This window comes from Nyctibius grandis, chromosome 1 (genome assembly GCF_013368605.1).
Source record: "Nyctibius grandis isolate bNycGra1 chromosome 1, bNycGra1.pri, whole genome shotgun sequence".
Taxonomy (NCBI): Eukaryota; Metazoa; Chordata; class Aves; order Nyctibiiformes; family Nyctibiidae; genus Nyctibius; species Nyctibius grandis.
Window position 1 is genome coordinate 1,185,988 of NC_090658.1, and position 14,270 is coordinate 1,200,257.

The window sequence follows — 14,270 nt, forward strand, 5'->3', positions numbered from 1 at the left end:
AGGGACTACATTGCACGCAGATATTTGGCTCAGATGATGAAAATACGGTGTCCTACTCTAATAAATATCCAGGTATTTACAGCGAGGGGTGAGATGGCCCCAGGAATGCATCTGGTTTCCCCACGACCCAGGAAAACTTCATGGCATCCTTTCGGCACAAGAGACCACGGGTTTATGCCTAAAACAAGCATCAGCACTACCTAAAAACATCCTTCTGTGCAGAGATTTTTTGGGTTTGTTTTTTTTTTCCCCCTAAACCTCACACCTCCACAGGGGTGAAATCTCTTTTTTTGGGGCTAATTGCCCTGTGCCCACCTTTGGGCTGGGCACACCCCCCATGGAGCAGTCCCAAGACCTCAGGGGTTATTTTTTCCCTTAAAATTAATATAATTTTGGTCTCCAAAAGGGAGAGGACGGGGTAAAGTGCTCGGCGTTTCTTTGGTGTACTCCAAGGGACACATTCTGGGATGCTGCAAGGCTGCGAGACCCGAAAGCACCATTTCACCCACCGGCGATGGATGAAACTCAACTGGGGGGAAAAAACCCACCTTGTTTGGTTGCCCCCTCCGCTGCCCAATTGTTTTATTATTAATTTTTATTTTATTTCTCTATAAACCTTGCGCTGGCTGGTGCTGCAGCCGCGGAGCTCGGGGCAGAAGGAGCAGGAACCCGCGCTGGTCAGGCTCAAAGATCCACGAACCGCTCGCCGAGGTTCCTCCAAACCCTCTCCAAAAAAATACCCTTCCCAAAACAACCGATGCTCATCTTGCAGGTCCAAAAGAAAAAAATAATAAAAAATTAAAATAAGAATTAAAAATCCCTCCGTCATCCTCCAAGCAGAGGCACGTGGCCCCACGGCTCTTCGCCCACCCGGCAGGCACCCGCAGCCCGTGCATAGAGGTCAGGGTGTAGTTTGTCCATCATTAAAAACACTAATCATCATCCATGGCACTCAACAGCTTCTCCCCGCAGGAAAAAACGCTGCCAGGGGGTTGGGTTTGGGGTTTTCTTGGGTATTTTTATTCCTATGATGCTGGTAGAACCAGAAGTAAAACCGTGGCGTTGGGAAGTGGGTCTGAGGAGCACCAGCACCAGCCAGGGGCAGCACCGGAGGAGGAAAGGGGGACGGTTGTGCAGAGATACAGGAGCAGAGATGAACTGGAGACCATGGGGGCCGGAGGCAACAGACCTGTGTCTTCCACCAAGTGGAAGGGGAGATGCCCTGGGATGGCATCAGGTCCTCCTGGGAGAAGGAGACGTGGCCGTGGGTGGATCTGTGGGTCAGCATCCTTCCAGCTGCATCCCAGCATCCTTCCAGCTGCATCCCAGCGCACGAGCATCCTCACGCCACCAGTCCCACCACCCTGCTCCAGGCTGTCCTGTCCCATCACAGAGAGGATCCCAGGAGGAAAAATAATATCCAGCGCCTTAAAACCCCTCCGAGGTCCAAGCGACGACTTAAAACAGCTCCTGAAGCGACCGGGTGCAAAGCTGCGGCGTGGGGGGAACTGTTTCCACCTGCCTCCGAGAACGGTTTATTGCTGAGTCACCATTATATATTATATATAATATTATACAATAAGCGTTTTCACGTGTTTTATAGAAAAAAAAAAAAAAGGCAACCTGGTGGATTGTTTTTTTTTTGGTTGGTTGGTTGTGGTATTTTGGACCCTGGGAGTTTGACAGCTGAGTCTTGAAGTTCAGAGTGTAAAAAAAAAAAAATATATATATATATATATAAAAAATAATAAATCAGTCAGCAGGAAATAGGCTATTTGCATGATGCAAATGAGCGTGGATTTGGGGTAGCATTAGGTATTTACAGGTAAAAGAAGTGCTGATTAAAATCCCTCTGCCCTTCTTCCATCACCACCCAGGGGGGAGGCGAGGGCTCCGTTATTCCATCGCCGTTGAGTATTTTCTCTGAGACTCTTTGGGAAAAATAATATAAAAAAGAATAAAAAAAAGAATAAAAGGGTTGAGAGGAACGCAGTAAACACCACTCTCGGATAAAATCCTGCAGCGGAGAGTCCCGGCGAGGCGGCGCGGGATGTCCAGCCTCACCCAACAGCCCTGGGGCAGCGGCAGGGTGGGAGCCCCGTGTCCGTCTGTCCGTCCGTCCGTCCGTCCTCCCCGGGCTTTGCCAAGGAGCAAACAAGTCCTGTGTCGCCTCGGGCGCTCACTGCATCCTCCAGATGAGGCGGATGATGTGCCGCAGGAGGCGCAGGATGACGACCTGGGGGTTTCCCGCCTGGTTATCCAAGAAACCCTGAAACGAAAGAGGAAAGGGGGAAAAAAATAATAATATAAAAGAAAAAAACCCACCCACGACGGTGACTTGAATTTTCCAGCGTGTGTCAGCGGTGCGACATGAAGCGTTTTACAAGGGATGACACTAAACCCCACGACCTTCCGTGTTGTCCTTCAATAAAAAGCTTTACAAGGCTCGAAGCTGCCTCGAAGGCGGCCACCACGGCACCGCTCGATGGGGACATCCCGGGCGAGTCCCCGCACGTGGGCACGGGAGGTGCTGCCAGGGGGCTGGGAACGTGCAAAGGAGCAGTAAGAGCTGCTGGCAGAGTTGGGGAGGGCTTGAGAGACACAGCGTGGGAAGGCTGAGAGGAAAGTACAAAAGTGAAAATTAAAAAAATAAAAAAAAATAAAAGGAAAAAGAAAATAGAAAAAGAAAATAGAAAAAGAAAATAGAAAAAGAAAATAGAAAAAGAAAATAGAAAAAGAAAATAGAAAAAGAAAATAGAAAAAGAAAATAGAAAAAGAAAATAGAAAAAAGGAGAATAAAAAGTAAAATGAAAAAAGGAGAATAAAAAGTAAAATGAAAAAAGGAGAATAAAAAGTAAAATGAAAAAAGGAGAATAAAAAGTAAAAGGAAAAAAGGAAAAAAGTAAAAGGAAAAAAGTAAAATAAAATAAAAATAAAATAAAATAATAAAAAAATAAAATTAAAAAAATTAAAAAAATAATAAAAAAAATAATTAAAAAAATAAAATTTTAAAATAAAATTAAATTAAATTTAAAAAAAAAATCCCTCAGTGGGGAGAGCAGCACCGGTCTCTGCACAGGCAGGTCCCTGCCTGCAGCAACGCCACACAGATTTTAGCAGAGACAGCTCCAGGTGTAACCCCCACCTCAGGCACAAAACGCAGCAGCGAAACCCTTCTCCTGCAGCGCGGGATCACGACAGCGTGCAAGGAGAAGCAACAGGACCGACCACCACCGCAGTATTTATTTTTAATCCTTTTTCCTACGGGGAAGGAGCAGCGCAGAGGTGCCAGCTGCCCTCCCTGCCACCGTGGAGGGACGATGCTCCAGCATCCCCCAGCCGGGTACCCGGGCCGGGCGCGCCCCCACCCCGAGGCAGCGGGTCAAAGTTATGCCAGAATTAGGTTTTAACAAAAAAAATATATTTATTTGTCGGGGCAAAGAAGGGCTGGACGGCGAGGTGTCTGCTCCCCGGCTGTCCTGCCCCAGACGGTCCCTGGGGCGTGACGATGACGATGGGGAGCGCGATGGGGACACGTGGCCCCGACCCGCCCGACAGCCCCGACCTGCCCGGCGAGTGCCGTTCTGGCAGGGCTCTTAGTTCCCCATTTCTGACCTCACGCTTTAACCGAGCCAGGTACAGGGTGTTTTTAGGGCCATGCATGACAGCCCCTGCTCGTGTCATCTAGCAAAATCCACACTCTCATACACCACGCACTGCAGTGGTGTGATGTGCTTGGCATGGATTTCCACCACGCACGGTCCCACACGGGGCACCAGTGATGGAGATAATGCAGGGAGGACATTCGTGCTCCTCACAAACCTCTTCCCAGAAGGCACTCAAAGGGCTACCAGGTGCCTTCAGCTTTCTGAACGCTGGTAGGATTGGCTTAGCCCCCACCTTTCATTGAAAAGATGTCCTTGAAACAAAAAATAGCAGGTATTTCACATCACGAGGTGGTGAAAGGTGGGTGAGGAAGGTCAGAAGACACATGTTCCAGATTCGGGATGTACTCGGCACTGGTGAGGCCGCACCTTGAATCCTGTGTCCAGTTCTGGGCCCCGCACTTCAAGAGAGATGTTGAGGTGTTGGAGTGAGTCCAGAGGAGGGCGACCAAGCTGGTGAAGGGTCTGGAGGGTCTGACCTACGAGGAACGGCTGAGGGAGCTGGGGGTGTTCAGCCTGGAGAAGAGGAGGCTCAGAGGTGACCTTAGTGCAGTCTACAACTACCTGAAGGGAGGTTGTAGTGAAGTGGGAGTCGGCCTCTTCTCCCGGGCAACTAGCAATAGGACAAGAGGAAACAGCCTCAAGCTTCGCCAGGGGAGGTTCAGGTTGGACATGAGGAAGCATTTCTTCTCAGCAAGGGTCATTAGCCATTGGAAGGGGCTGCCCAGGGAGGTGGTGGAGTCACCATCTCTGGAGGGGTTGAAGAAAAGACTGGACATGGCACTTAGTGCCCTGGTCTAGTTGCCATGGTGGTGTCAGGGCAATGGTTGGACTCGATGATCCCAGAGGGCTCTTCCAACCTGGTTGACTCTGGGATTCTGTGACTTCTGTGACTTCTCTCCAGTTTGTGGCGAGTCGGAAAAGCCAGAGCGTTTGGACAGAAAAAGGAGCTCACGGAGAAGTCTCCAGCCAGGCGATGCAGAGAGGCCGTGCGGAAGGAGCTGGGCCACAGCAGCCTGGCACCCGTTTTGGGGGAGAGCCCCTGCCTGGAGGCACCCGCTGCACAGCCCCTGGGAGCAGGAGTGACTCACAAGATGGGGAGGACAGATAACGATCCGGGCAGTCAGCATTTCGTCACCGACGCCGCGACCTAACGTGCTTCTGACTCCTCTTCCCACAGACGGGGGCGAGCTGATGGACCAGACACCACACGCACCGACATGCAGCAGTCGGTAACGTTCAGCAGACTGGCTCTTCTGAAAACTCCTGTTACTTCATCTCTCCGGGTTGTTTTGTTTTGGGGTTGTGTTTGTGTTTTTTTTTTCTCATTAGTGACACCTATTTTTGTTGCAACACTCGAAGGTGAGGGAGTTTACGGTCTTATAAAAAAAACACGTGTTTCAAAACAGCTCTGGCAGATTCTTTGTGAGAAAAATAAGTTATCAGACCATCCCTGTTCCTTATTTACAACAACACTTCCTCACACACGATCCTCAGCAGCAGGGATTTGGGAGCCTGGCCCAGAAACCAGCTGCATTCATCCACTCCTTGCCCATTTCCCTAAAAACACCGATGCCCAACGGCTGCCGGGCACTGCTTCCAGAGCAGCTCTTCCCAACACCACCCCAAAAACACCCCAACACCCCCAAACTTCCCTCACCTCTTAACTTTTAGAAGTTTCTTCCTCAAAAAACCCTCAAGTCCCAGCTGAAAAGTTATTTTTAATTGATTTAACGCCGCTGGCGTCCAGGCAGACACAACCACCCGCGCGTCCTTCTCTACATTTGAGCGAACGAAACGCTCACCGCAGAGCTAGTTTCCAGAGATGATTAAGCTTTTCCCTTTTTCGAGACCGTGCGTAAAGAAATGGAAAGTAAGAAGATGAAAGTTACCCTTCTCGGACAATAGGAGGCATTGAACTCGTCGCCGATGCGCCGCAGCTCCTGCGCGATCCAGATTTCGGGCTGCACGTCTTCTGCTAGCGAGGGGGACGGCCACCGGGAAGCTGCAGGGGACAAACCCGGAGCATTTGAAACAGAGGAATGAAAAATAATAAAAAAATAAATACTCTGTTAAACTTGGCAAGAGCCAATGGACTACTGGTTTTTTTTTTAATTATTACTATTTTTAAATACAGTTCCTGAGTTGTGCAGGAGCTAGCGCACAACTGGGACTTGTGTAAGATGTGCATCGCCTTTTATTCCTTGTTACTTTTATATTATTATTATTATCAGGCTTTTATTCATTTTTTTTTGCCCTTAGGAGCATCTCTTCTGGCACATCCAAGTGTTGCTCCCTTCTTAAACAGGGAGGAACGCTGAGATGCCACTCGCCAACTCCTTCCCCTAACAAACCCTTCTCTTCCCCCTCTTCCTAAATAATTCTCTTTTCTCAGCAGCAGCTTCTTCTCTAACCTTAAAAAAAACCCTCTGCCTGGATGGTCTAACTGCATTCTCACATTTCTTCCCCAAACAGTCCTGAAGTGCTCAAGGAGAAAAGGAAAACGCTTGGGTTTGTCATGCTGAGGAGAAACAACTGGATTTGTACGCGGAGAAACCACGCTGCAGGACGTGCCACGTGCAGGAGGGACCCAGCAGAAAATAAACCTGGCGCGAGAAAACAGTGCTGGCTCATAAAGGAAAAAAAAAGGAGCTAATCAATTATAGTGGATTATATATAGCTACTTTAGTCTCTGTTTTAAGAGGTTATTAGACACGTGATAAAGCCACCACGCAATCTTCCCGCTCCCGCAAAGCCAAGGGCAGGATCCGAGCAAGAATCACAGCCTTAAGGAAAAAAAAAAAAAGGAAAAAACACCAAAAAAACCCAAGCCAAACAAAAAAACCCCAAAACAACCCCACACAACCCAAAAAAAACACTGCACAAAACAAACCAGAGCGCTTTGGCACGACAGCTTGGAAGGAATCACAAGGGACCAGGAATAGCTTCCAATCTCAAAATATTCAAAGGATTAGCGGGGCAGTAAAAAAAAAAAATAAAAAAATTAAATAAAAGCCTGGCTCCGACCTGACTGGAAAATATATTTCCGAGCCAAACTAGCGCTGCTTGGCTCGAGGATCTGTTTTGTTTTCACGCTGTAGTAGCGCAGGAGTAGTACCCGTCGCCTGCCCAGGGACAGCCCCGGAGTATTTATTTTCCTCGCTGGTGAATGAACCGCGGCGCAGCCCTCGCGATACTCCACCCCGGCGCTCCGGGAAGGCAAACAGGATTTCGGCTGGGGCGGGGCGACCGTCCCAAACCCCAGCACTGTCACCAGAGCCGCCCCTGAGCTGCTTTACCTGGGACAAAAAGGTACAAAGAGACCCGGGGACGCAGAGAAAGCTGCGAGGGGGAAGAGGTACCACTCCCTCTCCATCCTTTCCCCCCCTCTCCATCCTTTCCCCCCCTCTCCATCCTTTCCCCCCCTCTCCATCCTTTCCCCCCCTCTCCATCCTTTCCCCCCCCAACCCCAGCATCGCACCCAAGAGCTCATCCGCTCGAGAGATGAAGCCCGGGGTTGGTGGCTGAGAGCGAAATCGGGCTGAGGTTTTCAGAAAGGACTTTCTGTGGGTGCTGCTGAACGGCGGCGTCAAAAGGGTCCAGTAATAACTGGTCCCAAAACCCGTCAGAAGCACTTTCGGGGGGGCCCCCAGTCATACTGCAAGCAGGCACCCGTCGACGGCGGCGAGACGGCGGCTACAGGGACGGCGACAAAGCGAGAGGCACCCCCGGGATGTCTGCATCCAGCCCACGGGACGCTCCAGGTGGGGACCAGCACACAGTCCCTGCTTAGAAACAAACCCCAGCTCAACCCCAAATTGCATCTCCACCTCCCAGGCTTGGTCATCCAAACCCCCCTGGAGAAAACCTCCTCGGAGAAGGGCTTTGGATGAACTGTGTGTGAAGCTCGGGGAGAAAACGGCATCAGCTCCGAAACAAGAGCACTGGGAATGACACCACCAGCTTCTCGGCTCAAGGTTTCCCCTCTTAACTTCACCTATCGCACCCGAAGGGTCTCGTTCACAGGCAAGGAGAGGCTCACGCTGCTTCTCTCCCCTCTTCCGCAGCGCAGAGAAACACCAGGATCAAAACAGGAGCAGGAAAACCCATTTAGAGAGACGCCATCCCCGTGCACGATGAACTCACCCCTGCTCCTCTCCGACTCATCCCCCAACGCATCGCTCGCACGCAACCGAAGGCATCCCGTGATTCCCCAGGGCTGCCCCCACCTTCTCCCTCGGGCAGGGGCACTTTCAGCGCTTCATTATTACTTGGGACGTCATCGGGGAAAACTTTGGGGAAGGTTTGATGAGATTTAGAGCTTGAGGGCAAGGCATGAGCTTGCTTTGCTGGAGACCAGCCTTGAAACGGTCCACGGCGGCCCACGGGAGAGGCTGGGAGCACCTATCGCACACAAACTGCTCTTGCTTACGGGAAACGCCTGTTTATTATTATTATTATTCTTAAAAGCCACGTGCTTACGCTTCCTAGAGCGGCTCCTCCACCTCTCAGCCTGCAGCCAGTGCCTTACAACAGATAAACATCAGCACACACAAACACACAACCAAAAATCAGACCCTCTACTTCCTCGCACAGGGATCGACCCGTTTCCGTGCGGAAAAACTTGATGGCACGCAGCCAAGGCGAGGGGAGCGAGGAAGAGGAAAACCCACAGCCCGAGGCAAGCTGTGCAGAAAGGCACTAGGAGCTGCAGTCGCTGCCTGGGGATAAAACATCTCCTGGATTAATCACGTTTGAGAGTAGCCAAGGGTCCCGCTTAAATACCTCAAGTATTTTCCGCTCGCTTATAGCTGTTTAGGATGATGCCCCTAGCAACAATAACAAAGGCTCTGATAAAACCTGCATTTCAACAGCTTTCCTACGGCGATGGAGAAGCAGGAGCTCAGAAAAATCAGGGAAAACTTCAATTTCTTCCACCAAAAAAACCCAGAACGCTGGCTGCGCTCTCCCCGCCGAGGAACTCCAGCATCCCCGCGCCACGCGAGGTTGTGAAACTCGCATTAAGCTGTAATTACTGCAATAATGTCAGAAAATCTTTCCTCGGGGCATGTTACAGTAAGCCCTCTGCAGCTGTAACCACAGCCATTAACCAGGGAGGAAAAAAAAAACACAACAAAAAAAAAGATGTTTTGATCGTGTAAAGCTTGGAGTTGGTGTTTGTTGTCCCCCCGAGAAGCGTCACCAACGCGGTACCTGCCTCGCTCCTGCCTTCCCCAGGTTTCCTCCAATTAAGGGGGATTAATGAGGAGAGGGCAAGGCTGGAGCAGCTCCCCAGGCATGTTCTCCCCACCACTAGAGGCTGCAGCCCAGCCTTACCTGGGAAGCCACACGTAAACACACGCTACCGCGCCGCTTTCAAGCGCCAGCTCCGGGTTTCGCCAAAACAAGCGGGAGCTGCGTGACCCCGGCGCCCACGACGCCATGTGGCTCGCCCAAACAGGAGCAAAACACGAGCGAGAAGACACTTACCTGGCGAAAAGTGGCACGTAAAGCCTCGCGAGGAGCAAGCCCTGCCTGGGAAGCTGGGTTAAACAGCTTCGTGCCCTCTTCCCCACGCAGGGACTGACCCAGCCCGAAAGGAGTAAAAATAATAGTAATAACAAAAAGTGCTGGATGAGCGGGCGCTCCCTGGCAGCACGTTTGCCCCCACATCCCTGGCTGTCCGGGCGACCACCAGCCCCGAGTTGGCCAGGTTGCCCACCACCAGCCCCTTGGCTTGCCTGGGCGCAGGCTCAACGCCTTGGTGGTGCCTTTCGGGGGCACGGTGGGTGCTCGGGCAGGGTGCATCGGGGTGCCGCTCCGGCACGGCAGCGGGGTGCTCGGCCACAGCCAGCATCCCAAAACCGAGACGGTGCGATGCAGGAGGAGCTGCTGCAGGTGCAAGCTGCATTTTGCATCTTTTAAAGGAAAAACAAGCGCGGGGAGCAGCGGAAGGTGCTGCTGGGATGAAGAGGATGATGACGGGAGCCGGGCGGGCCGGTTGGGTGCCCTCCGACGGGCGCAGCCCCCCGCCCCGTCGTGTCCCCCCCCCCCAAGGCCTTACCCATGGCGCTGAGGCAGTGGCTGAGGGCCTGGCAGGGCGGGCTGGGGGTCTGCGTGGCCTTGTCGCAGCTGAGGGGCGCGGGGCTGCGCTCGGCGTCGAAGGAGAAGTACCCGCTGGAGGAGCGCGACAGCAGCGGCGACCTCCGCACGAAGATGACGCGGGGCGAGCGGGTGGCGAAGGGGCCGGGGGAGGCGGGCGGCCCCCGCGGCGGAGGCCCCGCCGTGGCGGCGGAGGAGCCGGAGCCCGGCAGGGCGGCGGGAGCGCCGGGGCGCAGCTGCGCGGCCGGGCCCGGCCCCTCCGCCGGCGGCAGCCGCCCGCCCTCGCCGTCGCGTTGCGCCTTCACCTCGGGGGGCTGCTTGGCCATCGGGGCTGCCTGCGGGGCGGAGCGGGACGGCGTGAGGCGAGCGGCGGCGGGGCGAGGAGCCGCCGCCGCCACCGGCCCCGGCGCGGCCCCTCCCGCCCCCCCGCCCGGCCCCATTGTTCTGCCGAAAGTGCTGAGGCGGCAGCTCCGCGCCGCGCCGCCCCCCGCTGCTCCCCCCCGCAAACACCCCCCCCTTCTCCCTTCTCCCCGCTCACGGTGCTCCCCGCCGGCTGCCGGCGGAGCGGTGCTGGGCGGTGCGGGAGCGGAGCGCCCGGCCGCGGGCTGGCGGCGGTGTGCGCGGCGGGCCCGGCCCTGCCCCTGCGCCTCCGCCTGCCCCGGGCCCTGCACCGCCCCCGCCGCCACCACCGCCCCGCCCCGTGTTTACAGCGCCGCCGCGCCCCGCCCCGCACCGCCCCGGGCCGGACGGGCACCGCCGCGGGTCGCCGGGCTGCTGCGGTGCGGGGCGGTGCGGTGCGGCCCGGCCCCCGCCCGCCCTGCGCCGGCACCCGCCGCCCGCCCCGCACAGCCCCGCTCGCCCCTCTGCACCCCCCCGCACTGCGCACCCGCACCTTACACACACCGCCCGCACCCTTACACACACCCTTACACACCCCCCGCACCATGTACACACACCCTTACACACACACACCCCATTGCACACCCGCACCCTTACACACCCCCCGCACTACACCTTTACGTCTCCCCCCCTTGCTCTGTGGCCACATACCTTTACACACCCCTCTTGCATTTGCACCCTTACACAACCCCACTTGCACTGTGCGCTCATACCTTCACGTTACACCCCCTTGCACTGTGCACTCACACCTTTACACACACCTTGCACTGCACTCACACCCTTACACAACCCCCCCTTGCACCATGCACACATAGCTTCACGTACCCCACCCTTGCACCATGCACTCACACCTTTACACACACCCCTTGCACTGTGCACTCACACCTTTACACACCCCTTATGCACTCACACCTTTACACGCACCTCTCACACTGTGCACTCACACCCTTACACACACACCTTGCACTGTACTCACACCCTTACACACACACCTTGCACTGTGCACACATACCTTCACATACCCCCACCTTGCACCATGCACTCACACCTTTACACACACCCCTTGCAGTGTGCACTCACACCCTTACACACACACCTTGCACTGCACTCACACCCTTACACAACCCCCCTTGCACTATGCACACATAGCTTCACGTACCCCCCCTTGCACCATGCACTCACACCTTTACACACACCCCTTGCACTGTACTCACACCCTTACACACACACCTTGCACTGTACTCACACCCTTACACAACCCTCCCTTGCACTATGCACACATAGCTTCACGTACCCCCCCTTGCGCCATGCACTCACACCTTTACACACACACCTTGCACTGTACTCACACCTTTACACACACCCCTTGCACTGCACTCACACCCTTACACACACCCCCCTTGCACTGTGCACACATACCTTCACATACCCCCACCTTGCACCACACACACCTTTACACACACATCACACCTTTACGCACACCCCTTGCAGTATGCACTCACACCTTCACACACCCCTCGTGCACTCACACTTTTACACTGTGCGCTCACGACCTTACACCGTGCACCACGTGCACACCCCTTACATACACATTGCTCTGCACACACACACACCTTATGCACCCCTGTGCACACACCTTACACACCCCTGTGCACACACCTTACACACACCATGTGCTGCATGCACACCCATTACATCCATGCGCTTGCTCTGCACACACACACTACACACGCCTGTGCACAGCCCCTTGCACACACACACAGCCCCTTGCACACACACCCCCCATGCACCGTGCACCACACCATACTCACCCTTTACACCTCCCTGCAAGGCTCCCAGTGCCACAGGGAGGCCAGCGGCCCCGGCAATCAGTGTCACCCAGCAGCGCCCAATTATAGTGTGGGAGAAAAAAAAATAGAATTGAAAAAAAAAAACCACCCCGAAGGCAGCAGCCTCCTCTGCGATACGTTTTGCATGAACAATCACAATATTATTTTGTGGTGACTAACTCAAACCTGCGCCCTGGCAGCCGGGAGCTGCCGACCACAGCTTCCTCCGGCCCCATCGCCCGCGCCGGGGAGCGCGGCCGGGTGTCCCGCTGTCCCGGGGGGGTACAGCCTCCTGCCTCCAGCCCCCCGAACCACGGGGACACGCCTGGGTGAAGGTGGGAGCTGCCTGTGGCTCCTCAACCGGGGCTGGAGCACGGGGGACACGGCCAGGGCTGGAGCACAGGGGACACGGCCAGGGCTGGGGCACGGGGGACACAGTCAGGGCTGGAGCACGGGGGACACGGTCAGGGCTGGGACATGGGGGACACGGGGGACACGGCCAGGGCTGGGGCATGGGGGACACGGCCAGGGCTGGGGCACGGGGGACACAGTCAGGGCTGGAGCACGGGGGACACGGTCAGGGCTGGGACATGGGGGACACGGGGGACACGGTCAGGGCTGGGACATGGGGGACACGGCCAGGGCTGGGGCATGGGGGACATGGCCAGGGCTGGGGCACGGGGGACACAGTCAGGGCTGGAGCACGGGGGACACGGTCAGGGCTGGGACATGGGGGACACGGGGGACACGGCCAGGGCTGGTCTTACGGCTGGGGTGGCACAGGGAGGTGACCAAGGCCAGTGGCTCCATCGCCTGCCTCTCCTCCTGCGGGTCCATCGCGCGGGTGGGTGGCATGGGACAGGGGACAAGGCTCTGAATAAAGGACAGCGTGGCGGGGGGAGCACCCCAGGGGCACCCCAGCACGGTGCAGGGCTGGGAGCTGGCGCATCCCACTTTTTGCTGGTGCCCTTCGCCTTCCTCTGCTGCAAGGGAGGGGGTTTTATCGGGGAAAGGAAAATAAGCCCCGGCGAAACCCCGAGGAGCCCCGGCGAAGCGGTGAGATCTCGGCGAGCAGCCCGTGGCGCCTGGGGACATCTTGTCCCCCAGCTGCCACAGCGAGGGTGTGCCTTTATCAGCCGGGGCTGGGGCTCCCCTGCCCTGCCACCGCCACCGAGGCCACCAGTGCCGCAATGGGACTGGCTCTGGTTCCCAGATGGCTCTGGGATTTCTCTAGAGGGATCACAAAACTGGTCCCCAGGCTCTGGGATTTCTCTAGAGGGATCACAAAACTGGTCCACTGGCTCTGGGATCACAAAACTGGTCCCCAGGCTCTGGGATTTCTCTAGATGGATCACAAAACTGGTCCCCTGGCTCTGGGATTTCTCTAGATGGATCACAAAACTGGTCCCCTGGCTCTGGGATTTCTCTAGATGGATCACAAAACTGGTCCCCAGGCTCTGGGATTTCTCTAGATGGGTCACAAAACTGGTCCCCTAGATCTGGGAGTTCTCTAAATGGGTCACAAAACTGGTCCCCTGGCTCTGGGATTTCTCTAGAGGGATCACAAAACTGGTCCACTGGCTCTGGGATCACAAAACTGGTCCCCAGGCTCTGGGATTTCTCTAGATGGATCACAAAACTGGTCCCCTGGCTCTGGGATTTCTCTAGATGGATCACAAAACTGGTCCCCTGGCTCTGGGATTTCTCTAGATGGATCACAAAACTGGCCCCCAGGCTCTGGGATTTCTCTAGAGGGATCACAAAACTGGTCCCCAGGCTCTGGGATTTCTCTAGATGGATCACAAAACTGGTCCCCTGGCCTTGGGATTTCTCTAGAGGGATCACAAAACTGGTCCCCTGGCTCTGGGATTTCTCTAGAGGGATCACAAAACTGGTCCCCTGGCTCTGGGATCACAAAACTGGTCCCTGGCTCTGGGATTTCTCTAGATGGATCACAAAACTGGTCCCCTGGCTCTGGGATTTCTCTAGAGGGATCACAAAACCGGTCCCCTGGCTCTGGGATTTCTCTAGAGGGATCACAAAACTGGTCCCCTGGCTCTGGGATTTCTCTAGAGGGATCACAAAACTGGTCCCCAGGCTCTGGGATTTCTCTAGAGGGATCACAAAATTGGTCCCCAGGCTCTGGGATTTCTCTAGAGGGATCACAAAACTGGTCCCCTGGCTCTGGGATTTCTCTAGATGGGTCACAAAACTGGTCCCCTGGCTCTGGGATCACAAAACTGGTCCCCTGGCTCTGGGATTTCTCTAGAGGGAT

General features: G+C 55.2%; 1 protein-coding gene across 2 annotated transcripts; it reads right to left on the reverse strand.

Annotated features, from left to right (window-relative positions):
* Window positions 1-730: 730 nt before the first annotated feature.
* BCL2L11 (BCL2 like 11) lies at window positions 731-10,381 on the reverse strand. 2 transcript variants are annotated; one of them, XM_068405434.1, is made up of 4 exons: window positions 10,306-10,381; window positions 9,730-10,102; window positions 5,558-5,670; window positions 731-2,269 (listed from the first exon to the last, which is right to left on the reverse strand). In XM_068405434.1, exons 2-4 carry the CDS (start codon window positions 10,091-10,093, stop codon window positions 2,180-2,182), a joined length of 567 nt encoding a protein of 188 aa, XP_068261535.1. In that variant the 5' UTR covers window positions 10,094-10,102; window positions 10,306-10,381; the 3' UTR covers window positions 731-2,179. The 2 variants fall into 2 exon arrangements, with proteins under 2 accessions (XP_068261535.1, XP_068261528.1); XM_068405427.1 differs by lacking the exon at window positions 10,306-10,381 and having other exon boundaries at window positions 9,730-10,108.
* Between the last annotated feature and the right edge of the window lie 3,889 nt (window positions 10,382-14,270).